Genomic DNA, 26,080 nt, shown 5'->3' with positions numbered 1-26,080 from the left:
TAAATTAATATCTCGTCTACAAAAAGTGCCGAACACGAAAGTGGAAATGTTGGGAAAATGATTGTGGAAAATGGAAGTTCCCGTTTTAGAACGTCAGAGTTCACAAGGGACAATTGCCTTGCGGGTGAAACCGCTTAGCTAACGCCAGACCAGATCTTCAAAATAATAAAATACAGGCAGTGAGTCGGAAAAACGATTGCATTTTTCAACCACAAATACACAATCCAACAGTCAATTTTTGAGTGTCTTTAAAACTGAGAAAACTTTGATTACTTTTGTTTTTCATAGAGAGATAGAGAGAGACGATATATATTGATTAGATAGGTTTCTGTAGACAGCGACCGGTTATATACAATCTCTTAGGAAGGCCAGTAGTTATTAGGGAACCGTTCCTTGTCCGATTGTAGAGCCTGAATCAGCGATTGCTACACAAAATGTAAAAAAAATATAATCAAAAATGAAATGTTTCGATTGCTGTGTTAATCGTTGAATACTTTGTTTTGGTAGAAGCGATCTAGTGCACGCAACTGATTGTCAAGACTTTGAGCCGTCTCGGCAATGCCGTTATTTTGACTAGCGACCGATGGATTGGCATCACTTGCGGCGGAAGTGTTGGGGGCGTTAGTGGAGGATGTTGGTACTTTGGCGCGGGACGGGCTATTATTGCTGGCTACGCTGATGGCACTCCCGCGTGAGCTACTTGGTAAGCTGGATACGCCGCTACTTCCTGACCAAGCTCCTTTGACTCCGTTTGTCGTCGACGTGGCGAGATCTGCTCCATAAAATGAAATTCTTTGTAAACAAACGATTTTTACGATTTATCGTATTTTTGTTACTCATGGCAAGATGGCTCTCAAGTTGCGGTTGACTAGACTGCTGCTGTTGGCTGGGGTATCTGTTGAGCAGCGAGACCGACTCGGGTAATCCTCTCGTGGCTCCAAATGCTATTTCACGGTCCATGGAAGCGCGCTGAAGCAAATGGATTAGCATTTCTTTTTCGCTCAGCTTCGCTTCCAAATCTCGAATTCTTTGTGGTTTTCGAAACAACGATCGGTTATCCTGTTTGCCTACGCAAGAATTGACATTTAATACCTGATTTCCATATTCGCCATTTCCCGATGCGCCGCTGGTTCCGCTTGAGCGGATGCATTAGACTCGACACCAGCTGAGGCCAAAAGATGACGCGAGTCGCCATTACACAGACGTCGAAACTGAATAACCAGAAAAAAAATAATAATAATGATAAGAAAATAATTCGTTATCAACAACGTGTTTTTATTCTAACCTCATCTTCCAGTCGATTGACGTTTTGTTGGGCCCGACCCAAGGCCGACTCCAGAATTTCGATATGCGATCTCTGTTGTTGTAGCGTTGCCTTTTGGGCACACAGTTCGATATCCTGACGCTCTTTGTTGGTCATCAGCTCTTTATCTACAAAACAAGAGACAATTTAATACATCTTGATGGTTACCTTTTTTTAATCAAAATAGATGTGTTTGTGTACTTTGGCTAACAAGTTGAGCGATGAGAGCGTCGCGGCGGGCAATTTGATTTTGCCAGTCAGCGGCCGATGCGGATTCGGCGGTGCTGCCAAGAGAAGCTACCGAGGCGCTCCTGAGCGCCAACTGTGATGTCAACAGCTCGACTTGATTGCGCAGCCCCGCGTTCATGTCCTGTGCACGACGCCATTCGGCTTCGAGTCGAATTCGGGCAGATTGCTCTAGCGATTCTTTGCGCTCAGAGGAGCGCACTAGAGCCTGATGAGCGACCTGAACAGCGCTCAATTCTTTTTCGAATTTCTGCAATTTGGCGATGTGATCCTGATGATTCTGAACTTGTTGACGCAATTTGAAATTCTCCTCCAGGATGGCATCGACTAGCTCTGGAGTACTCCAAACCGCTTCAGAATCCTCTTGCCTCACCACCATTACCTTGTCTCCACTAATTGCTATTGTTGCTGGTCCGGTCGGTTCTGCTGGAACAGTTTGAATTTCAATAGGCGGATCGATCTGGCTCTTTTCGGTTTGAGTATTGAGTTCTTCGGCTGGAGCAGCAGGCTCTGTTTTACTACAGCAAGGTCAACAACATTTTTGTGTGATTAGATTAGAATTATGACGACATAGGAATTTACGATGTTCATGTTTGCCTTATCTCTAAAACGGCTGTTTGAAACATGTGTTTTGATTGCGTTTGTATTTGTTTTGATGACTTTCTTTTTCTAACTTACTTGTGACGTAACGCTCTCCACGTATTGCTTGAATCCGAGGTCCCAGCGCTGCTCTTGTTCCAGCCGAGCTCTTTACCCAATTTGGACAAATCGGGATGGGAACGGGACAACGCTCGTCGGATTTTTATTCGCCGGCAAGAAGATGACGATGACGAATTTCGGCTGCTGGCAGGAGTTCCATTTTCTGTCGCGACAGCTGCCGCCGCCGCCGTCGCTGGGGCCGCACCACTGCCGAAACTTTTATTTCGCGGATAAGCAGGTGGGGGTTTACTCAAATAAGTAAAATCTCTGGTGTAGGACGACGGTGTCTGCAACGTCTGGTGGTCGTTGAGGAGTGTGTCACTGATAGACAGGGCCGAACAGGCGCCTTCACCACTTTCCTCGATTGATAAAGGGTAGCAGCTATCGCTAGGACCGGCAGCCGTTGTCGTATTTGTTGTCGTAATGGGCAAGCTCCAGTTCATTTCACGAGCGAGACCATGGAGCATTTTCAAGTGTTTTCTACGTTCACAACATCCATTTTGGTGATCCAGCTCGGTATTTTCTTGTTCTTCGTGGTAGAGTGAAGCCAGACTGGTCAAATGGGACGACGGGTGATGGCGCTGGTAGGTAGATAGAGCGCTGAAATCTTTGGCGGATCGTGGAAGACTCCGAGTGGTAAATCCTCCAACACCAGGTGGTGAAGGTGGCGGAGGTGGTGGATGACCTCCTCCGCGACGTCGACGCCGATCGGCGCTGCCCAATAGCAAAAGATCCTCTGCGTCGTCGTTGCAATCGGACGACGCCGGTCGAAACGGTGGCGTTTTGGGTGTGCTGGTAAGATAATGCGACGAACCGGCCAGTCCCAAATCGGGTATCGATCCTGTTCCAGCCAACCTGTTGTGAAACAACGACAACGAGTCAAGGATAAATAGCACACCAACAACATCCGCCAATCTCCAACGTCAACAAACTGGGAAAAGGTTTCGCCTGGTGATGGTTAGTTGGCTTTAATCTGGCCACCCTTTGATAACCCGTGGTCTACACAAAAAAGAAAACATCACCAGTAGAATGGAAGGGAGACGAAAGAGTAGAGTGAGGACGTGTGTCGGGGGAGGCACTCGATTTTAAGTGGCTCAACAACCATCGATTAAAACAGATAAGACTGGACTGGGACTTCTTTTTTTCTTTTTCTCTTATCACCCACGCGCGCGCACAGACACAGCAGAGCTCCACAAACGCGCCAGGCATTTGCGGAATGTGTAATTTTAGACTGTACTACCCCTCTCAAACAGTCCCAGTCGCTCATTTTTCACTCAGCTCTTCTCCCGGGATCCCCGGCAACCAACTTTACGCTGCTGCCATCTGATGATGAGACGGTCAGAACATTATGGTTCGATGCCAACAACTCGGAATACTGTAGTATATACATCTCTCTTTCTCTACACTCGACCTTTTTTTTTTCTTTCTCCTTCCTTTTCCCTTCTTTCTCTTTTCTCTATCCTTTCCGGTGGACGATATAATAATCAGCTGAGGCTGCACACCCAATTCCCTTCGATTCCCCCCCCCCCCCCACACACATACGCAATCATCCCAGTCCGGTCTGGTCCGGCTTTTTTGGATTCTGTGCGACGAATATTATTATAAGACGACAAAACGCGCGATGAAGATGAAGATGATAAAACCGTGAACGTAAACAAAAAAATGGGAACGCAACAAAGAAGAAGAACTCGTAAAAATTAAAAAAAGAGAAAAGAATGAAGACGGGAGCGGAGGTGGGGTGGGGTGTCGGATTGAATTTCACCAGCGCAACCAACCAGGGTATTACTTTACAATGAAGTGACACTGACGCCATCTTTGATGATGATGAACGTGTTTAGGTATTATGCATAGATGGAAATATGCGGGCGATGGATATTTAATACAATATATGCTCGTAACTACCTTGCCCAGCTTTCATCCGAGAGGCTTCCGTGAATGATGAGCGTTCGACAAGAGGAGGCCGGATCGGGTCCCCCGCCGCTGCTATTCATCGATTGTTCTAGCGGGTTGACGCTGCCACTGCGTTGTTGATGTTGCTGGTGCTGTGCAAGTTGCAGTCCGCTGCAGCTGCGGCAGCTGGGCCGCGATTGACGTTGTTGTTGAAGCTGTTGCCAGCTCTTGCTCTCCTGACCTTGCGGTTCCTGACGGGCAGTGTGACGCAAAACGTAGAGCTTCTCCTCCCGTGTCAAATGCTCCGTTGATGACGTCGTCGTCGCGTCAGAATCACTCCCGTCGCTTCCTGCGGATCGAAAAATCATCAATCAATTCATTGAGTTTGTATAATAAAAAGCGCGACAATGTATTTCTTTTTAAATAGGTTGAAAATGTTTTCTTACCATCGGAATGGTCCTTGCGGCTTTGGTTGGACACGCTCATTTCACAATCGCTCACTACTACTCACGCACAAAAACACGCAACGCACACACACAACTATTTTCTTTCGGTTTGGCACTCAAACGACGGCACTCACGACAAACGCCATGAGAGTTAGAGAGAGAGAGCGGGCGATGCGTCAGCTACGTCTCAAGTCCGGGCAGCTACTGTGTGTATATATGTGTAGGCTGGACCCTCCTCCTTTTTCTCCTACCCCCCTAGCGCGCCCACACTCACAGACTAATGCCAGAGGAATTCTTAGACACACACACACACACAGTCTTTTCGCATGCGTTCCCTCCCCCCCCCCCCTTTGCTTTCGATTCCTATGTTGGTATACTATACTCCTGACACTCTCGAATGCACATATGGGCCTCACCCCTCCTCGATCGCATTTTTGTGTGTCCACCAAACTGGAAGCAGATGCAGCTGTTGCGCTAAACCCAACCTCCCCTTTTTTCCTTTTCTTTTTTGATATGTATTTTCTCTATTGAGAAAAATAGAATCCCTCCATCATCTACCAACCGCCAAAACATCACCAACAAGAGGCAGCTGCTATCGGAGACGACCAGACCTACATAATAACTGTCAAACGATATCCACTGGTTCTCGTTTTACGTTTTCTAGGTTACAGGTTCCAATCAAATTATTGGACCGGACTGAAAAGGAAAGAGGAATGTAGAATATGTCGGATGAAACCGTTTAAACCCATCAGTCACGACACGAAAAAAAGAGGTTCCTTTATTTGTTTCTTAAAAGGTTCCTCGAGTGACAACGACGGCGACGCTGTCGACGCCAGGGGATGCGACACGCACACATACACTCACACGTCCGTTTCTCTTCCTTCGACCCCGCAGGCAGTTCCCATCGGAAGAGAAAAGTCTTACGAAACTGGAGGGGGGAGAGAGACAACAACAAAAATGTTAAATACCCCCCATTGGTCGCCCTTGGCAACCGGAAGCAGAAATAGATTCGTGTCGTGCATGTACCACGTTCCGGTTAGGTTTGCTTGACTTTACGTTATGCGCGGCACGTTTGCGCATCTCGAAATACTTTTAGAAAGCCAACGGTCAAAAACCCATTGGGCACGCAGAAATCGCGTGCCAAAAAATCCCCGCCATTCCTTGGCGGCCAGATTTAAAATAGAAACATCTCGACGAATAACTATGCAAACAATTTCCTTCTTTTTTGTTTTACATTTTTCAGTCTGACGGAATTTCAGTTATTGCTTTATAGGTAAAGTTATTCTCTTTTTTTTACTGTAACAATGTAACAAACAAAAAATGTAGAGTTCGACTGGAATGATGGTGAAACTCGATAGAAAGAAAAGAAACAAAACCTCAAAAGTTTCCTTGCGACGAATTCGATGTCGTTCGCCCTCTTCCACGTAGCTTGAACGTGCTCGAAATGGCCAACGCTTCAGTTCGAGATGTTACGCTATCCATTCCATCATCCATGTCCAAAGGATTCGGTTGGCTGATGGTTATAGGTGATGATGAAAGGGCTATCTTTTCTACTTCATTGGCCTCAGGTGCTGGAGGCGCCTCGAAGGTAACTAATGACAATAAAAGAAGAGAAATTTATAGATACAATTCCGACATTTATAACGCCTTTGATTTCGTACTTGGTGGAGGGGAAGGACTGGTGGTGAGAGCTTCTGATTCGGGACTGCGTAAATCAGGTGCAGATCCATGAAGAACTGATCCGACAGATGACAGTAAAGGAGAACTAGCCGAAAATTCCAAACGATCGACGACCAAATCCAATGATAATGTTGACGACGAGTGATTGTTCCAAATTTGCTGTTGCGAAGGGGGTTGTCTGAAATAACCCCCGGCTTGAGGTGAATCCGTCAAGTTATCCAAGCTTACTGTTGACGCCATACTAGGATCCGCCAAACTCATCTGACTTCCAGCCAAAGATCGTGAGAGTCGATGAGGTTGCCATTTCGCCGATTTGAATAAGTAGTGTGACGCTGAAGCCATACTGTGGCTACGCGGTGTAAATCCCCGTTCCCGACTGTCTGATCTCTTCATTTTGCTTTCGTCACTTTACAAAAGAAATCCAATAAACTGTTAATATGCAAAAATCAAAGTGCTTTCTAAAAATGTTACCTAGAAGGAGTAATAAGATTCTGCAGTAAAGAGTAGAGATTTGGTAGAGTGGCAGCAAGATCAGTGGTGTTAAGCCCACATAGCCATCGAAGTTGCGCTATATCCTTATTAAGGAGATAGACAGCGTATTCAAAGTATAGCCTATCTTTGCCTTTGGCAAATAATGGGAACCTAAAGTCAGCCAAAACGAGTATGGAATTTACCAAATGTTGTAAGTTGTAGGTTGCAAGTTGTAAACAAATTATCAAAGTCAATTTTTACTCTTTCTGGGCATCGGCCTCCCGTTGGCTAACGTCATCGATAATTCGGCTTCTAGAGCTAAATACGGCCACTGGATAGCGATTGGGCACTTGAAGGAAGACGGAAAGCATTTGGACCAGATGGGTTACGTGACCAAGAGCCACGCTAAGCTGAATGTCGTCACATCCAGCAAAAGAGTCAGAATTCGGTAGAATAACGTCATTAATCGAATATACACCGGGCTTAACCTAATTATGAGCAAAGTAATTGGATTTAATAACGCGATTGTCACTTGCATCATTAAAGCGTAGCCAACCTGAACAATGGGAAATATTTCGACTAATTCCAGGAATAATTGCCTTCGACGAGCAACGAGCTGATGTTTTAAACGGGTATCTTGTTCTTCGGTGCTAGCGAGGCTTTTCACTAATTCTGCCAATCGATCTTTGTCCATTTGCAGGTGAAAATGCTTTTCTTTCAAATGAAGAGCTTTAGAAAGAAACAAAGAAAAACAAACAAAAATTAAAAGTTGTTGGGATAAACTTTTAGCAGACTCAAATTTCAATATACCTCTGGTATGGTTGTCCACTCGGAGATTCTTTAACGTTTCTTTTAATTGCTCTAAACTCTTTAGTTGTCTACTTCGTTCCTGCTGGAGCATTGAAACTCTTGCCAATGCCACTTGACGTTTGGCTCTCATTTCTTGCAGGGCAAGAAGATCAGTAGGCGATGCACTCAGTGAAGAAATCGAGCGCATAGACTTGTTCCGATAACGACTGGGATTTGATTGAACTGACTGAATTTCTAGCTTCAGTCGCTCTGACTCTGCCCCTTCCTTGTAGATTGCTCTCTGCATTCGGTGAATCCTGCATTTACAAACATTTACGAAAATTACGTGCTTTCATCTTCAGTAACAACTTATTTAAAACAAACCTGCACATGGATGCGACATTATAGCTTTTGCTACTTGTATTGTCTTGTTGTTGAGTTGAAGGGCAAACAATTTGAGATTTCAGAGAATTTTCAGCAGTGAAAAATCCCCAAGACATGCCGAATATTAAGGCATTCTTGGTGAAGAGGACAGCTTCTTTTGGAGGCTGTGATCCTAAGTAGACTAGACCATTAAAGTAGACAGCCCAAACAGTAACCAGTTTTGGAGAAGAATTTTCCGTGTCTTCTTTGACCCACACTCTTACTACTAAACCTGTAATAATGGAAAAAATATTAAACAAAACGAATTCAACACCTTCTGGTTAATCTCATCTTAGAATGCACATACCTGGGCAAGAATTGACAATACTTTCAGGAAATTTTCTTGTATCCAAATCATTCCAGTCAATATTTACTCCAGATTGATGTTCACTAGTATAAAATGGAGCTGACATGGTGGTGATATGTAGGGTATAATAAAAAACAGCACATTCAGGATCAATTGATGGATCCAAATAAACACTTCTAAAGCAGATTTTACGCAAGTGCCTGAGTCGAATCTGATGAAAGAAAGAAAATTATATTCAAACTCATCTCTTATCAAAATTTTTTTAACAGCACTTGATTAGTATCTGTGGGTGTCCATTCTCTCATCTTAGATTTGTTAGCCTCAGCCATAGCTGTAAATTTAACAGCTTGTCAATTAGACTTTGCTGCATTTAGAACAACCTGTAGAACAGTGGATAGTGGGCGTATAACTTTAAAAATAGACGTGTTACTTTACAACAATTGGTGCTAAACATTCGAATATCTACAGCTCGTTGATAAATTTAAACTGGATCATATATCGACGATCCCGTGCAGACGAAAATTCCAAATTTTTGACGTGTGACGTGAAGAATAACGAATGCCAATTCGCCAAAAGCTTTCTTTTTCCTTTTAATTTAATTTACTCAATAATCCGATAAATAAAAAAAAAAATAACAACAAAACATTAAATAGTGTTTCATTTCAATTATTTTATTGACTCAGTAAATGATCAATTACTTTTTCCGTATGTATACAAAATTAAAATGCTATTAATAATTGCTAACTAAACAATCACTTGACAAAGTTGAAATTTCACCGATGAGACCAGCGGTTAACACTCACACCTAATTATTATTTTAAACACTAGAACTGGATATATCTCTTGCGTAGGTTAGAATTTTTGACCAGTTGCGGCGTTTCAGGATCCTTAACCAGTTGTTGCTTTTCCAGAGCACTTCGTGAAGGAGCTTTAGTGGTTTCGGGAATGATGTACAAATCCTTGTTAACATCCGAGAATTTGCTGGATTTCGTGCAATCTACGTCGTAATACCATTCGCATACTCTTCTCTCTTGAGAGTAAATGGTTCCGTTTGGACAAAGGAAGGAATCCACCAAGCCTTCGAGACTGCAATAATGCCATACCTGTGAAAACAATCGGAAAACATGAAATGAAGTGGGCAGGCTTTTTAACGTGTATTGAATGGGGTTAGGTTACCTGGCAGCGGGCATCAGTGTCGGCATAATAACCAGGAAGTTTGCCCGAACATCCAAAATTTGTTTGCGGGATTTCGTGAAAGATCGGATAATCTTTCCCAGCAACACCTTTTTGTTTAAAAAAAGTTAATTTGGAATAAGTAAAAAATGCGCGATTGTCAATAAATTTATACCTGGAATAGAGTTAACGTCCGATTCTTCCTCCTTTGTAAATTGTGATGATGTTGGTTGATTTTGCGACAAAACGGCCGCAACACTGATTAAAACTATCGACAGATTATTTTAATAGTATAGATTTAATTTCCAAAATAGCTTTCGTCAAATATAAGTAAGTGTAACATAAAAATTTACCAAAAAACAGATGAGTATGAATCATTTTTGCAAGAGAAGACACGCTGCTGACGGTTTGAAGGTACGAATACTGATGATGCGAAAAGATGCAAGTTTTATGTATATATACCTTTTCAGACAGACCTTTCTCCCCTTTGGCAGCTTTCCTTTCGATTGTACCGTATCATCCTTGGAATGGGGTAATAATACCGCACCTTAAAACATAACATGCAATCTTTATCGTTTTCACCGAGCACTATTAACTTACAAACCAAGCTTTCTCTTCCAACTACCAAACAAACACTGAAGTTGGTTGACCCGATCATCTCCCTATTGTAAAACGAATAATGTAGCATGACTAGACTTTAAATAGTTAAAAAACTTTAAAGGGCTTCCAGTTTCGAATTTCGTACGTGTCTAAATATCGGGGTTGTTGAACGACGGAGAAAGTGTCATCTCGATCAACGATGTTTTAGCCGTTCTCCTTCTTGAAATCGACAAAACTTTCACTTATTATCTGTGGGTGAATGTGCACGAACTCATAAATATGTGAGGTAAACGCAATATTCAATTGTGATGTCACAGTAGAAATTTCTCCAAACCACGTATACCCTTTTTCTTATTCGCCACACAGTTCCTCTGATTTCATTCATTTATTTTGTTCCCTTTCTCCACAGACACTATCGATTATTACATTTCTTTTTAGTTTTTCCCAAAGGAAAGTCCTTAGAACAAAAGAAATTAAACAGGGAAAAGTACTGGCGCAAAATCCACAACAACTTACTGGATAACATTTTCTAATGACAGGGACTGAAGTTTTTAAAGAACACTTGAACGAAAAATAAAGTGGAAAGTTGAAGCGTTCAAATCTTAAATAACGGAATGAAATAATAAAAAGAAGAAAACAAGCGAATGGTTTTTGATTTTTAACACTTCTTCTGAGTGTAAGTCAAACAGAACCCCACATTGTTGATTTCGTCTTTGCCTTCTTTTGCATCGGTGATGTAAGTAATTCGGTCAGATGAAGCTATAATAAAGAAATATTTGATTGAAATCTTTCTTTAATATAGTTGCATTATTAAGTATGTGTTCTATGCACTCACTGCAAATGGGGGCGTCGCTTGTCGTATTTTGGTTGAGGGCTGCTCCGCAATAAACTGATTCGCGTACGCTTCCACCGTTTGATCCGCCCGGAATAATAAGTTGGTCTGGACAGTTAGAACCATTAGTAGCACTTGTCGCATTCTCTGCCGATTTCGTTAATAGGAAGCCTGGGACATTTTTGAACGTTTGGCAGGGTGTGAAGCAGACGCCACAGTAACCCTGTTTTAATGGATTCATTAACAAGTTAAGTTAATACTGATAGGTATCATCAAATTCTTGTAAAAAAAATATACTGAAGGCCTCTTGAAACAAATGTTGTAATTCTGGTCTGCAAGTTGTCGGACGGAACCTCCGTATTCTTGCTTGAAGTTGAACGATTCAAGTGATCCCGCCGTTTTGGTCAAGTATTGCAGACAGTTTGAGGGAGCTGAATTCAAAAGTTAAATGTAAAATGTTAGAAAATGAGAGAGAGATTAAAATAGAAGCAAGAATGCGGAACAAACCGAGATCTTGAGAAGAGCAAGGGATTCTAGTAATCCTTAACTTCCAATCTTTGTTGGAGGCATCCGTCAAGAAAAATCCTAATGTGATGTCATCTTGCTCGTCGTTGAATGACAAATAAACTTGAGAAGAAAGAAAACAATTAGAGTTCTAACAAAATCACGAATGATTAATGTATGAAAAGTAGATAATTACGATGTTGATCGGTGTATGAATCACCGCACAATTTTTGCGTTGGAGTGGTACTTCCGACCGCTGCGAAATAATCTTCGTCACAAATGGTAGTATTTGGATTGGGTGGAGCAAGTCGGAAGTTTTCAAATTCTATCCTGAATTTTAGAAAGAAAAAGAAATGGTGTAATCATCGGACACATACAAAAAAAAAGAAGTTGCATAATATTACTTGAGTTGACAGCTGCGGATGCTATTGCTCGATGAAGTCAATCCACCACCGATTGTAGTTCCGCCGACCCTGATACCTGGATTAGCTGGGAATGTCAATGTACAAGATTGCTTACTGGACGCCCTAGATGGAGTCATCCACATCAAAGGGCTGCGGATTGCAGTTTCTGAGCACTTTTTAATCATAACTGAAAGAGAAGACAATAAAAAATGAAATAATGAATAAATTCTTTCTCGTATTAATGAGCTACTTACATGAACAGCAGACTCCGGCAGAGCGGAATAGAACCGTTCCGCAATCGCCGTCTTTGATTCCGCCTTGGTTGTCACATTCACTCTGAGATAGACAGGTTCCCTCATCACCGGAATTAGTCGTACACTTGGTACCTGATACTGGGAAAAGTGACGTAAAGGACGGGAGTGTACCAAACGAGGGAATGGAACCGATGCCAAAAATTGATGTTGTTGTGGGCGCCGTCTGTGATTGTGGAACTCTGGCTTCTAAAAATAATATAATTAAACAATTTAAAAGTGTTCCTAAAGGCTAAATGAAAATGAATCAGTGAAGATTGTGTCGTACGAATTTCAGCGCCGGCTAGGTCAACGGAAGGACTCGCTGGATAAACGGAAGGATCAACGTACGGGTATTGATCTTGATTGGGGTCGAATACGTAATAAACTGGTTCGTCAACTCTAGCTTCCAGAATATGCTTTCGGTTACATTTCCTAGGAGTTGGATTGGCGAAAGAATAGCCGATGGCTAATGCGATAAGTACAACACTGGAAAATCTCATCTTTTTAAAGGTGTTGATGAGAGCCCGACCAGTATTATGCGTGATTTGATCCAGGAAACTTGAACAGCTACACAGAATGAAATGAAATTAATAAATACATCGATAAATCGCAATTGAAATATTTACCGATAGAAAACGTTAGGAGAACTCGTCATGAACAACGATGATGTCGTCCGAGAATATGTTGACAGTGTGACGAGAACATGATGATTTTCGGGTTTATATATAGAAGCGACGCTGGGTTTACCCCGGAGAATGTTGAACTCGAAATTGTGTAGCGGCATCAGTCAAACGGGATTTGACCAATAGGAAGGCAATAAATAAAAAAAAAGAAATTTATAGATCTCATAAAATCATAAACGCTATCTTATCTATAACGCTCCTATAATCATGTCTCAAGGTGGGAATATTTTATATGCAAAACGCGATTCATCATTCGGCAATAAAAACAGTCAACGGCCGCCGTATAATTTAACAATTCTATTGTATTCCAACAAGGAAGAAGAATAAGACTAATGTTTCAGACATTGGCTCAGAACTATGAACAGATCAATGACACATTTGCAACTGAAGGTCATGGATGTAAATAATATTTTACGAGCCCCGTAAAATCATTATTCGATAGGTTAACGACCTGACGAAAATATTTCGGTCCAAAATGTTAATATTTATTCGTTTCCTTATTTACGTTGTCGCAATTACAATGTATATACGTAAAATGTTTAGCAACACCAGTTGAAGGATACTGTACGTAAGATTCGTTACGGTAAGTTTTATTTTAAGTCACTTGTAAAAAGGTGCAAAGTATAAGGCGAGATGATTGTTCATTTGACCTGAATACGGTCAAAATCATTGTGATGAAAACAAGGGAATGGTAGAATGCTTCTACTGCATTCAGAAATACTTGAAATTCGGGCGATTTTTACAACCCAGACAGATCCTTAAAAGTTTAATAAAAAAGGGGACGTGAACAAGTGTCAGAGAAAAAGAAACAAAAACATGGATTGCATAACTATAAAGATTCCTCAAGGCAGTTCCAGTGAGGCTAGAGACAAATACAAGCAACTTTTGTGGACGGAATACAATTCAAGAGTTGAGGTCACACATATTTTCTTTAAATGTAAAAATAATCAAAAAAAAAAAAGGATAAGGCTTATAAAAAAATATTTAAATATGATGGCATAAAAATATACAAGGCTCGCGTTCAATCTATATGTGTCGTACATAGCAGGCGTACAGCTGCCATTAGTTGCCAATATCTCTTCATCACATTCCTGATTCGGCGATTCCCTCATCATCTGAGTGCAGAAAGAAAAAAAGACAACAAAATGTCTGTGCAGAAAGAAACAATCGTTTTCCTACCTTCAAATCCTTGATTATCGTGCATTTCTCTTGTTAAAATACCACCAACCATGCCCATAGATGGATGTCCAACAGCGGCAGCACCATTTGAGCCAATTGTTCCGCTGACGCCATTTGTGTCAACATATTCAAATCCCTAAACGCCAGAGGGAGAGTAGGTTGCAATAAATATTTCTTCTTTGAATCACTGAATTGAAATACCTGAAGTACAGCTAAAATACATTGATGGATACATATATATTGTTGTTCCGTCTGAACCATCCAGACACGCTCACGGCGCATTTCTTGTACCACTCCAAAAACATCAAGATGATCTTGGCACTACAAATCAAATATTAAAATTAATTTGTGTTGTCAATCATAACAATCTGGGTTAGGTTGGCTGAACGGGCAAGTTTCAATACCTGCATCTGTTGAATTAAACGATCAAGGGCTATAAATGTTCCAGACCGACCAACACCGGCGCTGCAATGAACGACAATAGGCTTGTGAGCATCGGTAGACACACGATCGCGGAAGGATCGGACGAATCGGATCAACGTTGTTGGTGGATCAGGAACTCCGAAATCCGGCCAAGTATTGAAATGGAAATGACGAATAATTCGGCTTGATTCACCCTGGATTAAAAACAAACAAACAAACAAAAATAAAAATGATTTCTCAGATACAAGCAAATCATTTGCTTACCCTACACACGCGGAATTCAGAAATAGACCAATCCGCGTAGTGGCTCTCATTAAGGATCGTTACCTACAAGAAATAATTCATTAGCAGATGCAAAATGATGATGAATCACTGAAAATCTTACTTGGATGTCTCCATAATAAACGGGTTGAGTGTCAAACGGCCAGTATCGATCACATTTTTCGCGACCCTTTTCCACACAGCGAGTGAGCATAATAATGGCACGAGAACCCGACTCCCATGTCATACGCCAGAAATCATCACGTGTCGAATGCAAGGGTCCTTGAGTCACAATAAACTCACGTGGTGAATTGAAGCCCTAGAAATGGTAATCCAAAGAAAAGATTAAGACAGAAACCCACGCACGATTTTTTGTCAGAAATCAATATACCGGAACATAGTTGGCATTTATGTAATCCGAGCCTTCTTCGTCATCAGTTGGAAGCAATTTGAAACGCGAGTGATCGTAAGGCAAAATATTGGTGAAACGATTTTTAGGTCGGTTCACAGGCAAATCAGCTGCAACGCACGGTTGGTCTCTTCCAACATGTTTCAAGCAATCAAACTCTTCCGAAAAACGGAAATCTGAATCAGCTGCCATGCGACGGTAATGATCGGCGAAATCCTTGAGCTTAACTGGTCTCCTGCCGAGTGAAAACATGTTTTTTATAGCTAATAGAACGAGTGCGAAACACATAAAACACCAAAAATATAGGACGTACGTTGTTTCCAAACCGTCTGACAGTGAAAGGCCATCCGGACCACGATGATTTCCATGTTGGGCTTTGCCCAAACATCCGGAAGCAGCACTTCCGTTGCGTCGTCCTTTTCTTCTCATCACGATAACAGTTGCAGCACCGCAAAGAAGCAGGATGACCGGGATGGTAACGCCAGCGATTACGGTCGAATTGTCAGGGTCTTATAGAATAACAATGAGTTTTAGCACATTAAGTTTGTAAAATATAATATTAAAAAACTTTACCAGTGATTACTGGGGCACTATATAAAGTATCGTTGTATTTATCCTTGGCGGTAAAGGCACGTATTTTGAATTTGTAGGCGGTTCCCGGTTTGAGAGGTCCGTTACAATAACCCGTCAACTGGATTCTAGATTCACAAGTTTCACTACCAACAGTAAATACCTCTGTGGTCGAATTTGTAAATGGATTGTATTGCTCAACCACCTGGACGGGAAAATCCCATAATTTTAGTATTTATCTCAAACACAATAACAGTGTACAATATTACCTGATAAGGTGGCCAAACGTTGTAGCTTTGAACGTCCTTCCACCGCAAAAGTAATGGGGTTTCCAAAGTTGATAGATCTTTGTTATCGTCTTCACTGGCAATTAAGGTATAGCCAATCACCTAAAACAAATTTTTTAAAAAATAAACACAGTAGATAAATACTCTTAAGATTGGCGAATGTAATCTCAATGATATACCTGTCCGTTCTCATCTGAAAAAAGGCCCTTTTTGAACTGAAGTTTGACAGACGTAGTCGTTTTGGCTAGAACCTCTGGTACTTCTTTTTTACCGGGTTTGGGCGGAGCTAAATGAACAAGATAAGATAATTGGATTAAAGCTATTGATTTCCAAACAAATCCTATTATCCAAGGATTTCTCACCCCAGATAGGCATGACTTGTTCCCACTTGGTTGAATTGCCCGAGCCGATTTTCGTTTTGGCTTGGATGCGGAACAAGTAAGTTTTACCAGGAAAAAGACCACTGATTGTGCCCGAAGAGCTACCAGGTGGAAACTCCCGAGTTATGGTGGATGTCGAACCCTGTTGGATGTTTGAGGTAAATCAGTTTTCATTTCTTTTTTAAAAACAATGTAATCGTTGCCATACCAGTATACCGTATGAAACAGTAAATCCAATAAGCACGCCGTTCTGGTCATGGCTAGGTAGCGTCCATTCAAATCTAATTTGACTTGGCTGGATTTCAACAGGTCTAAATGTGGGAACCTAGGATGTAGAAATACGTAAATAAAACACGTTATCTGACAAAAAGCTGAAACAAGCGTTAACCTTTTCGGGGACTGATTCTCTAGTACTGAAAGAAGCACTCATTGGTAAGGAGATACTGTTCCAAGATGATCCGTTGTCACCCGATTTTGTGTAAACAGTAAAGGTATAATTCCGATGCGGCCTTAGGTTAGTGACTGTGATAAAAGTCTGTTTGGTGGATTCTTCCACCAACATATTGTTATAGTCCAGGTATTTCAACTAAAAATAAACAAATGTAAACAAAAAGATAGACTAAAACAAAACAGCAGGGGGATGAAACCTCAAAAAAATTCCAGTCTCCTTGCGGGGCTTTCCAGGACAAAGTTAATTCAGTGTCACTAATGTCTCGTGCACTTATGGCAGACGCTGGTTCCGGATAAAGTCGAACTTGACGTAGAACAGGATGAGAGGTAACACCTCCCGATACAGTCCATGCTGTCAATTAGAAAGCGAATGTCTACATGAACAAATTCAAACGTTACATCAATTTTTTAGCTGCTTACCAGAGATTTCGTATAGTCTGCCAGGTACAAGATCATCAAATATGACCTTGCGATCGGGATCGTCAACAGTCTTTTCCTTGACGTTGGTTTTCTTGGTACTATCAGTCAGCGAAAATCGATATGAATTAAAACGAGAGATGGAAGATGGTGTTGGTGTATAGCTGAGTGTCAAGGAATTCGTTTCATGGCGCTTGACGATCACGATATCCGATGTAATAAGTGGCACTGCAGGATGAAAAATTTAGAATTGACAGAGTTGAGAAATATCATTAATATTTAAAGATTACGAGTTCGTAAAGTGAGTAAGGTCTTGTTGCTCTCCACGCCGTAAGAGATGGATGTCATTTCGATGATGTAAAGGGTGCCTGGAAATAGTGTGTCGATGTACGATTGGTTTGAGTCACCATTGACCACAACCGAGCGTCTTTGTGGTTGATCTGTTTGTCTCTTCCTGCGATCATCTTGTGAGTTTACAGAAGGCGAAACGGGGTCCGATTCTGCTTGGTACCATACAAGTCGGTACATATCAACTCTACCAGGGGGTCTTTCCCAACTTAGTGTCACATTTGTAGCATCAACTAAAGGTGTCAATCTAGCCACAGGATTTGGATCTAGTGATGACGCAACAAACAATTATAAAAACTGAAATAGATTATTTGCGATAACAATACTCACAGAGAGTATGTTGCAGCTCTATAGGAGCAGCACTTTCGACTCTGTGACTGGCAGAATTAATTAAAAGGACGTAACGTTCGCCGGCAGTAAGTTGTTTCAATTCTGTATCCGTACTGACGACTGAACTCAATTCACTCCAACTGACATTATCCGCCGTACGATAGCTATGACAGAATAGAAAATGATGAGTCTAATCTTTAAAAAATGTAGCTGAAGAACACTATACCGAATGACGTAGTTGGTGTAAATAGAGTCTACTGGGGCGGACCAGGTTAGTCGCAAAGAAGATGAACTGGTAGCTGCCACGCTGAAATTACGAGGTGAACGAGGATCTGTAAATGATGTAAATTGTATTAGGAGATTTTTAATTAACAAAAGCTGATTCCACTTCATAAAAATTATACTTACAGACGGCTTGGAAGTGGGTGTTTGGCTCACTCAACAGACCGTGACTAACAGCAAAAACCCTGATTTGATAACTGGCGCCAGGGTAAAGGTTTTCTAGCAAGATTCGCGGCTCCGTTACTTCACGGGTCTTAGGATCACCTAAATTAGTTATGATATTAATAAAAGAGAAATCTCTTAATTTTGTTAAGGTTTTTGTACCAGTGTCATTCCGGATGTAAATCACTGTATAATTATCTTGTTTGGAAGTGACGTCAGACTTCCAAGAGACATTCAGACCGTTTGGTATTGGAGTTAATTCCTCAATGATTGGAGACGAAGGTCCTGACAAAAAAAATCATAATGACAAATACTCGTAAAAGAAAATAATTAAAAAATTACTTGTGGCTTGATAAACGGCAACAGAGTCACTTTCCATTCCAGCCATTAAGGCAATGACGGATAGAGAATAATTTCGACCAGGTAAAAGAGAAGTCATGACCAGTTGATTAGCAGAAGTCACTAGAACGCCGCTTGTATCGGCTGCGTTCAGAGCTGTCACGTCACCAGCGGAGGGAGGGTTACTATCGACCTCAACAACCTCTTGATATGCGACCCGGTAGGCATCTTGCTGAGAGCGAACATCAGGCGACCAAGCGAGAACTAAATCCGATACAGATGTTACGCCCTCGGTTCCAGGAGATGGAAGTGAGGCTGTCAGGTTCTGAACAGTGAGAGGACCTGGGTAATAAAATGTAACATGTAATAGAGGTGTTGCTCATCTTAGGAATGTAAAACGTCTACTTACGAGTGGTGACATTTGCTGTTGCTGGCCACGATGCCACGTTACCCGACAGAGTTTTGACCAAAACCGGATACGTTCTTCCAGGTTCTAAACCTTCGTTAAATAAGGCCATACGAGATTCGTCACGTCGAACAATAATAGGTGGTCGTCCTGTCCCCACGGATACGTGGTATCGGTCAAATTCGCTGCAGCCAAAAAGAATTAGTTTGATGTTTTAATGGCTGCGCGATAAAACGAAGCGAAAATACCTCATGCCTTTCGGCTCTTCCCATCGGATCTGGAAGGAATCTGAGGTGACCAGACGTCGCTCAAAAGTAACATTTCGCGGTCTTAACGGCACCGTCCGATACTGTGCCGTTGTTGGTAATGATATTTCTCCATTGCTGACTGTCTGAACCGAAATGTTGTAATTCCTTCCTGTTAAAACAATAAAAAAAAAAAAGAAAAAAACGGAATGAGGAATTTCTCTTTTGATCCGTAATGGCATCTAGCCATGAGAAACTGAAAAGAAACCTGGAAGCAGGCCATAAAATGGAGCTTGAGCTGGGCCGGGTGGCTCCCCAACTTTTTCTACCTCCAACGTGCTTTCCACCGCATCTGGTGGATCAATCGACACCTGAGCAAAGAAAAAGTATGAAATGAAATAAGAGTTCCTTAAGATTTTAGTTTAACGTATACCTTGTAATTTGAATAGATTCCAGCTGGATACGGAGGTTGCCACAAAACCAATAGAGTGGTTTCATTTCTAAACCACACGATGAACCGTCCGGGAGTATTTGGACCTAGTAATTATGTAAGTAAACATTCTAGTTAATGGAAATAAACAGTAATCGAAGATGGGGAAAGAAAAAATCACACGTACGAGTGGTAAAATTTTGGACGACTGCCACTTCACTGTCTCGGTTTTCAAACATGGAGTGCAATTCAAGCCGATAACTGGCGCCTGGAGTCAATTCCCGGAGAGGGAAAGGCGAGGCATCCGCCGACAGGACGAAGGTGCGGATACCAGTCAACGGTTCCGAGAGAGCGTGAAGCTAAACGAGAGAATAAATAAACGCGCGTAAAGCGATCGTTATTTTTGGCTAAAAAGGGGAGAAAGAGAGCAGGGGAGCGAGAAGTGTTTCTATATGCACCTTGATTTTATATCCAGTTACTCCACCCACGGAAGGAGGGTCCCATGTGACTTGTACCGCTTTTCGGACGCGGATGGCCAGGTTCGACGGAGGCTCGGGAGCTATTTAAGAGTCATATTCCCGTTGAAAACATTTAGAACGGAAAAAAGAAGCGACTTCACATCGGTATTTAAAAGAAACCTGTGGGTAATGTGAGAGTCCAAGCCGGCCAGGCGTTGAGCGTAGCGTTCCAGAAAAGCAATTTGAAGTGATAATTTGTGCCAGGCTGTACGCCACGCAATTCAATGGGCTGTAGAAGTTCTGTAGGTAGGAGTGTGTTGTTTGGAGGTGGCACTCCCTATAACGCATCATTTTGTTGTGGGTTGTAAAAAGAAAGTTTTCAAATGAAACTGCGGAAAGATCAATGCATATTTTTTTAATACGCACCTGGGCCGGCCAAAAATCCAAACGGTAATGGCCTGTGCCTGGAGGGACGAGAGCCAAAGATGCAGCTTCATCGGGAAACCGAACGCTTAACGAAGCTGTGCCAACTTGCTGAGCCTGTAACAACAAAAAACACAAAAGACACGAATGTCAGAAAAAATTAACGTTCCGTTTCGCAAGAATCGAACCAGTCATTGATTGATCGCAGGGTATGTACAAGAGGATAAAAAACGAAAATGTCAAGATATTTCTGGGTTCATCCGGATAGTCTTAGTCTTAGAAATAGGGTGAGAAAATCATAGCACGAGACGCGATGCCGTGTACACTAGATTTTGGACGGGGGCCAATCAACACGCGGAAAAAGAATCTTATGAAAATAAAATGGGATACTTTATTAAAAACAAATCGCTACGCTTCTCAATGTTACCATTTGTCACTTTAATGATGAGGCGATGCGTTTGAATCGCCGACAGACGTCGTACTCACCGCCGGCCTACATTTTACCACTGGGGATTGGCTGCAACAAGTTACGAAACGAAAAAACACATTGACAATTCCGTGCTCTGTATGAATCTACAGTGAAGTCGAGCGTGTCGTTGGCTTTATTGGAGGATTATCTACACAAACATTAACTCTGGGCTGTTGCAGCTGTTATCCTTGTCTGGCTTCAGACACACATGCAAGCACACAGATTCGAACAGTGATTTTTCTTACTGGCATTAGACTTCATGAATGAGTCTACTTGTACTAAAAATAGCTGATTACATCCCAGAAAATATATATCACTCACCAACATCAGGAAAATCACAGCTGCATTTAGGCAGCCAGCCACTAGCTTTGAAATGTTGGTCATTTTCAATGGAGGGCAATATCCAGCTAGTGAGATTTAGATGAAACCTAAGCAACGATGAGAACCTTCAGAGGTTCTGATGACCACTATTTAGAAGAAGATAAATACAATTAGTTTCAACACTACAAACTTACTAGATCTTTTAAGTTAATCACAAGCTGAAATAATAATAAAAAAACACACACACTTCTGGGATGGTAAGCCAAAGCATGCATGACATACTTTCCCCATTGCAAATGAGGAAAGGCACCTGCCCTACTTCCACCTGGCCAAAATAGAAGGTTATTTACCTGAGGACAAAAACTTGCCAGCCTCTCCACATTTTTTAATTTTGATGAGGACAAATTAATGGCACTGCGGTCGACTGATATTCCAAAGTGAAAATAATACTCCTCCAACACCAAGGCACGAATTTCACGTCGAAAAACCGAGAAGACTTGCAGTGCACTAAGATGTGTTTTCGCTCCTACTTGTTGTGGCACCAACTTGCTTGTGTGGGCTCCATCTGGCGGCGAGTATTTACCGCTTCAGGGTAAATAAAACTATCGATACACAGCTTGTATAGCGCGATACATAAGCCAAAATGCAAAATATAGATAAAAAAACCATTTGTCACGGAGTGTCACGGTAGAAATTCTGAAATCAACGCTGTAAGATATTGCCACACCACGAAACCACCAGGTTCTGGCCGGATCGAATCACATTTTATACGTATGACGACACTATGGAAAAATTTTCATTTAGATTGTTTCGTATTTCTCGTCAATTGCAAGGAGAGAGAGTGACGCAAGAAAATTGAAAGGTGTAAGTAGCTCTGACTATACCTCGTCCGGCAATCCAAATCTCCTATACATTCACAAAAAAGAACCCGTGTGTCAAGGCTGCTTTCCGACTACGCCTTTCTTTGAACAACTTCCCCCGGATAATAATATCTTGTGAAAACAAAATTTATTCTAGTTCCCGACCAGTAGTATTTTACGACTATCGTTGTTGTATTCGTTCATTCATGACGACAGAGAAAATAACATTTCTAAAAATATTAGCGAAAACTTGTGGAAAGTCGAACCAATTTTTTTGTGGCAAGGCTACCACGTCTTGAGGGATGGGTTATTTCTCAAAATGTCTCCTTGGTTCGCCTTGACTAATCTAGCGTATTTCCTATGCTAATTATACGCTAAAACCATTATCATTTGAGGAAGCGGGCATTCCAAACTGAGGGTAATTTGGGTTCTATTTTTTTAATTATATAACCCCACATACCAACGAGTGTTGTTTGGAATTGTTTAGGTGAAACAAATAACCCTTTATTGGACCTTGAATCGAACATCTTTCTCTCCTTTCAATCCAAGGCTAAAACGTGATTCATCAATATGTAACGGAAGAACTATTTTCGATGATTCACGAGAACATTTTTTTTTCCTCTTCAGATTTTAATTTACAAAGTCAGAATGCATTGGCTTTCACGTCATCTTGAATGTGTATTCTCCATACAGCCAACTTTCCGGTTGTGTTATTTATTCATCACCGCTTAGGTGACTAATACAGCAGCAGCAAGGACGCAAAAAGATTAAATTCTTGGCTAATGTGCAACATGACACAAGTTTCAGAATCGGGGAAAATAATTGGGACACGTGAAGATCGACGGAAAAGAAAGTAAACAAAAGATGTAGAAAGCTTTCACGCCGTAAAAATAGTAAGGTTTTCACGCGTGCGGAATTATTTGTTCTAGACATACGAAATTGATTTCTTTTCATTCGTGGCCGAGGACAAAAGAAATGATGACGGTGATTTGACAAGAGTAAGAAGGAGAAATAAAGTTGAAAATGATGGCGAATGCCCGTTTCACTGTCAAGATGGCGGAGGAGACGTTTCCGTAAAAAAAAAAGCCGGCATTTGAACTTCTATTTCAAAACAAAATAAGATGGGACGATTCTGGTTTGACCGCCGCTGTCCTCTTCTTTATTCTTTAGCGTACGCTGTGTTTCTGCCTTCGTAATTACCACCACTTCCTCGAGATGATCCTCTAGGAGCTCCTCGGGGTGGGCCACCACGGTATCCACCACTGTTGCCTCTTGGCGCATACGACGAGTTTCCTCCTCTGTCACCAGATGATCGGTAGGAACCGCCCTGGTTGTAGTTTCGTTCGCCATTGTTGCCTTGGTAGCGACCTCCACCATTGTTGCTTTGATAGGAACGTTCGCCACCCTGATAAGAGCCGCGTTCCATTCCGTTGCGATCACCTCCATTACCTTGATGACGATCATTATTCTGATAGTTCCTTTCGCCGTTTCCTTGACGATCACCACCACCATATCCACCTCTGGAGTTGTTATAGTAGCCTGATCCGCCACCACGTGATCCTCCTCTAGGCCCACCGTTACCACGACCACGGTAGCCACCGCGACGACCATCTGTACCTAAAATAGCCCAGTCATTAAGTTTCAGAAACAGAAAACCAGTAATAAACAAAAAATTTAACCACAATTACCTTGATCGTTTGAACGGTAATTTGAATTAGTCCACGTGTTGGATTCGTTACGACTCTGATCCTGTTGGAAAGCCGGAATATCATCTTGAGGCTCTTCAGCCCATGGTGAACTTGCTGTTGCCCGGTTTTCTTGGGCTTCCACCTGAGCGGTAAGAGGAGCTGGGTTTTCTTGGATGACGGATTCGATAGGGAGATCATTAGAAGGTTGTTGCTGTTGATGCATCTGTTGTGGAGGTGGTTGTTGCTGATGCTGTGTGGTTGGTAGCTGCATAGATGGTGGACCAGGCACAAGTGGTGCAGCATGGGCAGCGTACATCGAAGCTGCATAGTGAGGGTACGCCAGGTGGGGCATCTGAGAATGGACCATCACAACTGCAGAGTCCATCGATGCGAGAGAAACAGGAACATGAGCAGCGGTTTGAATGGGCATGGGGACGGATGCAGGGATAGTGGGTAAAACTGGTTTAGCATCAATCATTGATTCTTGAATGAAATTGAAATCCGTGCTACAGAAAACAAAAAAAGTTAAGATTTAGAAAAATTGATTTAGTAAAGGTTCAATACTCGATTTCGACGGGGAAGTACGCTGCAGCTTGTGGGACGACTTGTGGCTGAATAGGCAAAGAGACTTGAGGCTCAATGTACTCCATTCCAGTTTCAACATAGGTTGGCTCATCTGGCATGTTTTGGTAAACCTAATACAAACCTGGAAATTAAAAGAGAACACGAAAAAACTTTTGCAGTAACTGTTACCGTTTCCATGTGGGTCGTCTGGAACGCTTCTGATTTCTCCATGACAGGCTCAACAATTTCAGGTTCAACAGGCTCAGGCTCAACTTCTGGAGGAGCCTTCCAATCAAAGTATCCGTTGTTGATAATGCTAAAGACTAGGTCTTTAATTTCGCGATATGTGCTACCTGCTACTTCTTTGTTACGTCCCTCCATTAGATGTTGAAAATGGGTGGCTGAGTTTGCAACAGCATCCTAAGAAAAAAAAATTATGTAACAGTGTTCAACTGACATGAACTATTATTCAACAAGATCATACATTGAATTTCTTTGGAAGATTTTGACGGTCAATGGAAATCAGGCTGTAGAAAGTATCTAGTTTTTGGAGATCAGATTCTGTAAGTTGAGGTGAACCGTGCAGCCCATTCAAGAAATCTTCACGAGCAGAGGGGGAACATAAGCAATTGAAGATTTCCTAAGAAATAAATAACACGTTGTGAAACAAATCCAACACGAAAAAATTGTTTAAAATAATATACATACTTGGATTGTGAAAAGCTCTTTAAAGCGAGATAACTCATACTGTTGCCTCTCAAAGATTTCTTTCTTCTTCCTTTTCTTCTCTTCTTTGCTCGTTTCACTCCCAATTTTCTCAAAAGCTGTCAAGAACTCTTTGGTCAACTCCAAATTGGCAACAACCTCATCATAGCGATCAGTGGCACGCTGCTGTTCTTCTGACAGACCCTTTCCTCTTGCCAACTCTTCACGATATCCATCAAGCCTTATCTGCAATCAAGAACAAAGCATTCAGTATGAAGACATGGATTGTTAATTAAATCTCAACACTTTCATTGCCAATCTTGCACTAATATTTCACATACAAAATTTACTTAAAAATAAAACATGTTGATGTAGTAAGGTATGAAAACTAAAGCTGACTTGACACGAACTAGAATAAAGAAAGCCATGTTGAGACACAGGGAGCCGGCGTGACGACCGCGTGTTGCCACAGCCGCCTCCTTCAGAGATTTCCAGAACAAAAAACTATCAAGTTTACTGGTGATATATTACCTTCCGTTTTTCCAAATTTCTGCATTTCTTCTCTATAACAGTATTAGCAGATTTGAAAGATTCCGGAAGGTCCAAGACCGAAACTTTCTCCACTTTTACAGATGTATTGTTAGACGCGATCGACGGCATGTTCGGTTCAGTCGAAGTAGCTCTGACTTTAATCTATCCTAACCAGCAACCAGACTACCCGAGCTTCTTTCGCTTATGGGGCCATTTGAGTTGTCGGGTTGGGCAACCGTAGGCGAGTTGCCGCAATTCCTGTGACAGAAATGAGGAAATTTAAGGTTGCCAAAACCGATTTGATTACATATCGATTTCCTCGAATTTCAGAAATTATAACAAATTTCTTCAACTGATAAAACACCTAACTCAATAAATGAAATAAAGCAACACAGTTTCT

The 26,080-nt window shown here is 41.7% G+C and overlaps 6 protein-coding genes and 1 long non-coding RNA gene across 8 annotated transcripts; 1 reads left to right on the top strand and 6 right to left on the bottom strand.

Moving 5' to 3' along the window:
- Nucleotides 1–180: 180 nt before the first annotated feature.
- On the bottom strand, nt 181–5,692 carry LOC124337889. Its single transcript, XM_046791907.1, has 9 exons — nt 4,585–5,692; nt 4,151–4,487; nt 2,228–3,103; nt 1,505–2,067; nt 1,286–1,431; nt 1,093–1,211; nt 837–1,027; nt 495–772; nt 181–425 (listed from the first exon to the last, which is right to left on the bottom strand). The coding sequence occupies exons 1-9, from the start codon at nt 4,622–4,624 to the stop codon at nt 360–362; spliced, it is 2,616 nt and encodes an 871-aa protein (XP_046647863.1). The 5' UTR covers nt 4,625–5,692; the 3' UTR covers nt 181–359.
- A 268-nt stretch (nt 5,693–5,960) lies between these two features.
- On the bottom strand, nt 5,961–8,790 carry LOC124337891 (UV radiation resistance-associated protein-like). Its single transcript, XM_046791909.1, has 9 exons — nt 8,527–8,790; nt 8,255–8,465; nt 7,909–8,179; nt 7,546–7,841; nt 7,292–7,464; nt 6,997–7,223; nt 6,736–6,906; nt 6,246–6,670; nt 5,961–6,176 (listed from the first exon to the last, which is right to left on the bottom strand). The coding sequence occupies exons 1-9, from the start codon at nt 8,581–8,583 to the stop codon at nt 5,962–5,964; spliced, it is 2,046 nt and encodes a 681-aa protein (XP_046647865.1). The 5' UTR covers nt 8,584–8,790; the 3' UTR covers nt 5,961.
- Nucleotides 8,791–8,904: 114 nt separating this feature from the next.
- Nucleotides 8,905–12,782, bottom strand: LOC124337896. The gene is made up of 12 exons (XM_046791916.1): nt 12,687–12,782; nt 12,347–12,627; nt 12,022–12,267; nt 11,768–11,954; nt 11,560–11,693; nt 11,367–11,486; nt 11,157–11,290; nt 10,863–11,082; nt 9,781–10,786; nt 9,603–9,695; nt 9,431–9,537; nt 8,905–9,357 (listed from the first exon to the last, which is right to left on the bottom strand). The coding sequence occupies exons 1-9, from the start codon at nt 12,713–12,715 to the stop codon at nt 10,686–10,688; spliced, it is 1,452 nt and encodes a 483-aa protein (XP_046647872.1). The 5' UTR covers nt 12,716–12,782; the 3' UTR covers nt 8,905–9,357; nt 9,431–9,537; nt 9,603–9,695; nt 9,781–10,685.
- On the bottom strand, nt 9,079–9,805 carry LOC124337852. The gene is made up of 4 exons (XM_046791859.1): nt 9,781–9,805; nt 9,603–9,695; nt 9,431–9,537; nt 9,079–9,357 (listed from the first exon to the last, which is right to left on the bottom strand). The coding sequence occupies exons 1-4, from the start codon at nt 9,803–9,805 to the stop codon at nt 9,079–9,081; spliced, it is 504 nt and encodes a 167-aa protein (XP_046647815.1).
- Nucleotides 12,783–13,206: 424 nt separating the features above from the next.
- On the bottom strand, nt 13,207–21,824 carry LOC124337885 (tyrosine-protein phosphatase 10D-like). Its single transcript, XM_046791902.1, has 32 exons — nt 21,683–21,824; nt 21,333–21,478; nt 20,546–20,659; nt 20,300–20,456; nt 20,120–20,220; nt 19,849–20,020; nt 19,665–19,768; nt 19,500–19,602; nt 19,235–19,403; nt 18,990–19,171; nt 18,584–18,922; nt 18,404–18,526; nt 18,206–18,343; nt 18,024–18,129; nt 17,798–17,961; nt 17,410–17,733; nt 17,123–17,347; nt 16,900–17,054; nt 16,641–16,838; nt 16,461–16,577; nt 16,235–16,394; nt 16,052–16,158; nt 15,855–15,974; nt 15,589–15,790; nt 15,329–15,524; nt 14,998–15,250; nt 14,731–14,925; nt 14,610–14,672; nt 14,327–14,539; nt 14,124–14,243; nt 13,923–14,058; nt 13,207–13,855 (listed from the first exon to the last, which is right to left on the bottom strand). The coding sequence occupies exons 2-32, from the start codon at nt 21,393–21,395 to the stop codon at nt 13,827–13,829; spliced, it is 4,848 nt and encodes a 1,615-aa protein (XP_046647858.1). The 5' UTR covers nt 21,396–21,478; nt 21,683–21,824; the 3' UTR covers nt 13,207–13,826.
- A 151-nt stretch (nt 21,825–21,975) lies between these two features.
- Nucleotides 21,976–23,151, top strand: LOC124337926. The gene is made up of 2 exons (XR_006917574.1): nt 21,976–22,610; nt 22,680–23,151. It is a non-coding gene; the product is annotated as an uncharacterized LOC124337926 (long non-coding RNA).
- On the bottom strand, nt 22,851–25,883 carry LOC124337893 (caprin-1-like). Of its 2 annotated transcripts, none has more exons than XM_046791911.1 (7): nt 25,681–25,883; nt 25,153–25,395; nt 24,929–25,084; nt 24,634–24,864; nt 24,445–24,575; nt 23,881–24,386; nt 22,851–23,824 (listed from the first exon to the last, which is right to left on the bottom strand). In XM_046791911.1, the coding sequence occupies exons 1-7, from the start codon at nt 25,807–25,809 to the stop codon at nt 23,352–23,354; spliced, it is 1,869 nt and encodes a 622-aa protein (XP_046647867.1). In that variant the 5' UTR covers nt 25,810–25,883; the 3' UTR covers nt 22,851–23,351. The 2 variants fall into 2 exon arrangements, with proteins under 2 accessions (XP_046647867.1, XP_046647868.1); XM_046791912.1 differs by having other exon boundaries at nt 22,851–23,809; nt 25,681–25,882.
- Nucleotides 25,884–26,080: the final 197 nt, after the last annotated feature.

Source organism: Daphnia pulicaria, chromosome 4, assembly GCF_021234035.1.
Source record: "Daphnia pulicaria isolate SC F1-1A chromosome 4, SC_F0-13Bv2, whole genome shotgun sequence".
In the NCBI taxonomy this organism is placed as follows: Eukaryota; Metazoa; Arthropoda; class Branchiopoda; order Diplostraca; family Daphniidae; genus Daphnia; species Daphnia pulicaria.
This window is presented reverse-complemented; position numbering and strand designations above follow the sequence as displayed.

Coding starts and splice junctions, on each gene's coding strand:
- LOC124337891 (XM_046791909.1), bottom strand. CDS start 8,583: ATGGCTGAGGCTAACAAATCTAAGATGAGAGAATGGACACCCACAGAT. Junction 8,180..8,254: donor TATTGTCAATTCTTGCCCAG/GTATGTGCATTC, acceptor CCATTATTACAG/GTTTAGTAGTAAGAGTGTGG. Junction 6,671..6,735: donor AATCTTATTACTCCTTCTAG/GTAACATTTTTA, acceptor TCTTTTGTAAAG/TGACGAAAGCAAAATGAAGA.
- LOC124337896 (XM_046791916.1), bottom strand. CDS start 12,715: ATGACGAGTTCTCCTAACGTTTTCTATCG. Junction 11,694..11,767: donor ATCCGCAGCTGTCAACTCAA/GTAATATTATGC, acceptor TCTAAAATTCAG/GATAGAATTTGAAAACTTCC. Junction 11,487..11,559: donor TTCATACACCGATCAACATC/GTAATTATCTAC, acceptor TTTCTTCTCAAG/TTTATTTGTCATTCAACGAC.
- LOC124337852 (XM_046791859.1), bottom strand. CDS start 9,805: ATGATTCATACTCATCTGTTTTTTG. Junction 9,538..9,602: donor GGACGTTAACTCTATTCCAG/GTATAAATTTAT, acceptor TTAAACAAAAAG/GTGTTGCTGGGAAAGATTAT. Junction 9,358..9,430: donor ACACTGATGCCCGCTGCCAG/GTAACCTAACCC, acceptor TTGTTTTCACAG/GTATGGCATTATTGCAGTCT.
- LOC124337889 (XM_046791907.1), bottom strand. CDS start 4,624: ATGAGCGTGTCCAACCAAAGCCGCAAGGACCATTCCGATG. Junction 3,104..4,150: donor TCGGATGAAAGCTGGGCAAG/GTAGTTACGAGC, acceptor GTTTCACAACAG/GTTGGCTGGAACAGGATCGA. Junction 773..836: donor TGAGAGCCATCTTGCCATGA/GTAACAAAAATA, acceptor TTTATGGAGCAG/ATCTCGCCACGTCGACGACA.
- LOC124337885 (XM_046791902.1), bottom strand. CDS start 21,395: ATGACCAACATTTCAAAGCTAGTGGCTGGCTGCCTAAATGCAGCTGTG. Junction 15,525..15,588: donor TAGTGCCCCAGTAATCACTG/GTAAAGTTTTTT, acceptor TTATTCTATAAG/ACCCTGACAATTCGACCGTA. Junction 14,673..14,730: donor TTTATTATGGAGACATCCAA/GTAAGATTTTCA, acceptor TATTTCTTGTAG/GTAACGATCCTTAATGAGAG.
- LOC124337893 (XM_046791911.1), bottom strand. CDS start 25,809: ATGCCGTCGATCGCGTCTAACAATACATCTGTAAAAGTGGAGAAAGTT. Junction 25,085..25,152: donor AAGAGCTTTTCACAATCCAA/GTATGTATATTA, acceptor TTTATTTCTTAG/GAAATCTTCAATTGCTTATG. Junction 23,825..23,880: donor TTACCGTTCAAACGATCAAG/GTAATTGTGGTT, acceptor TGAAACTTAATG/ACTGGGCTATTTTAGGTACA.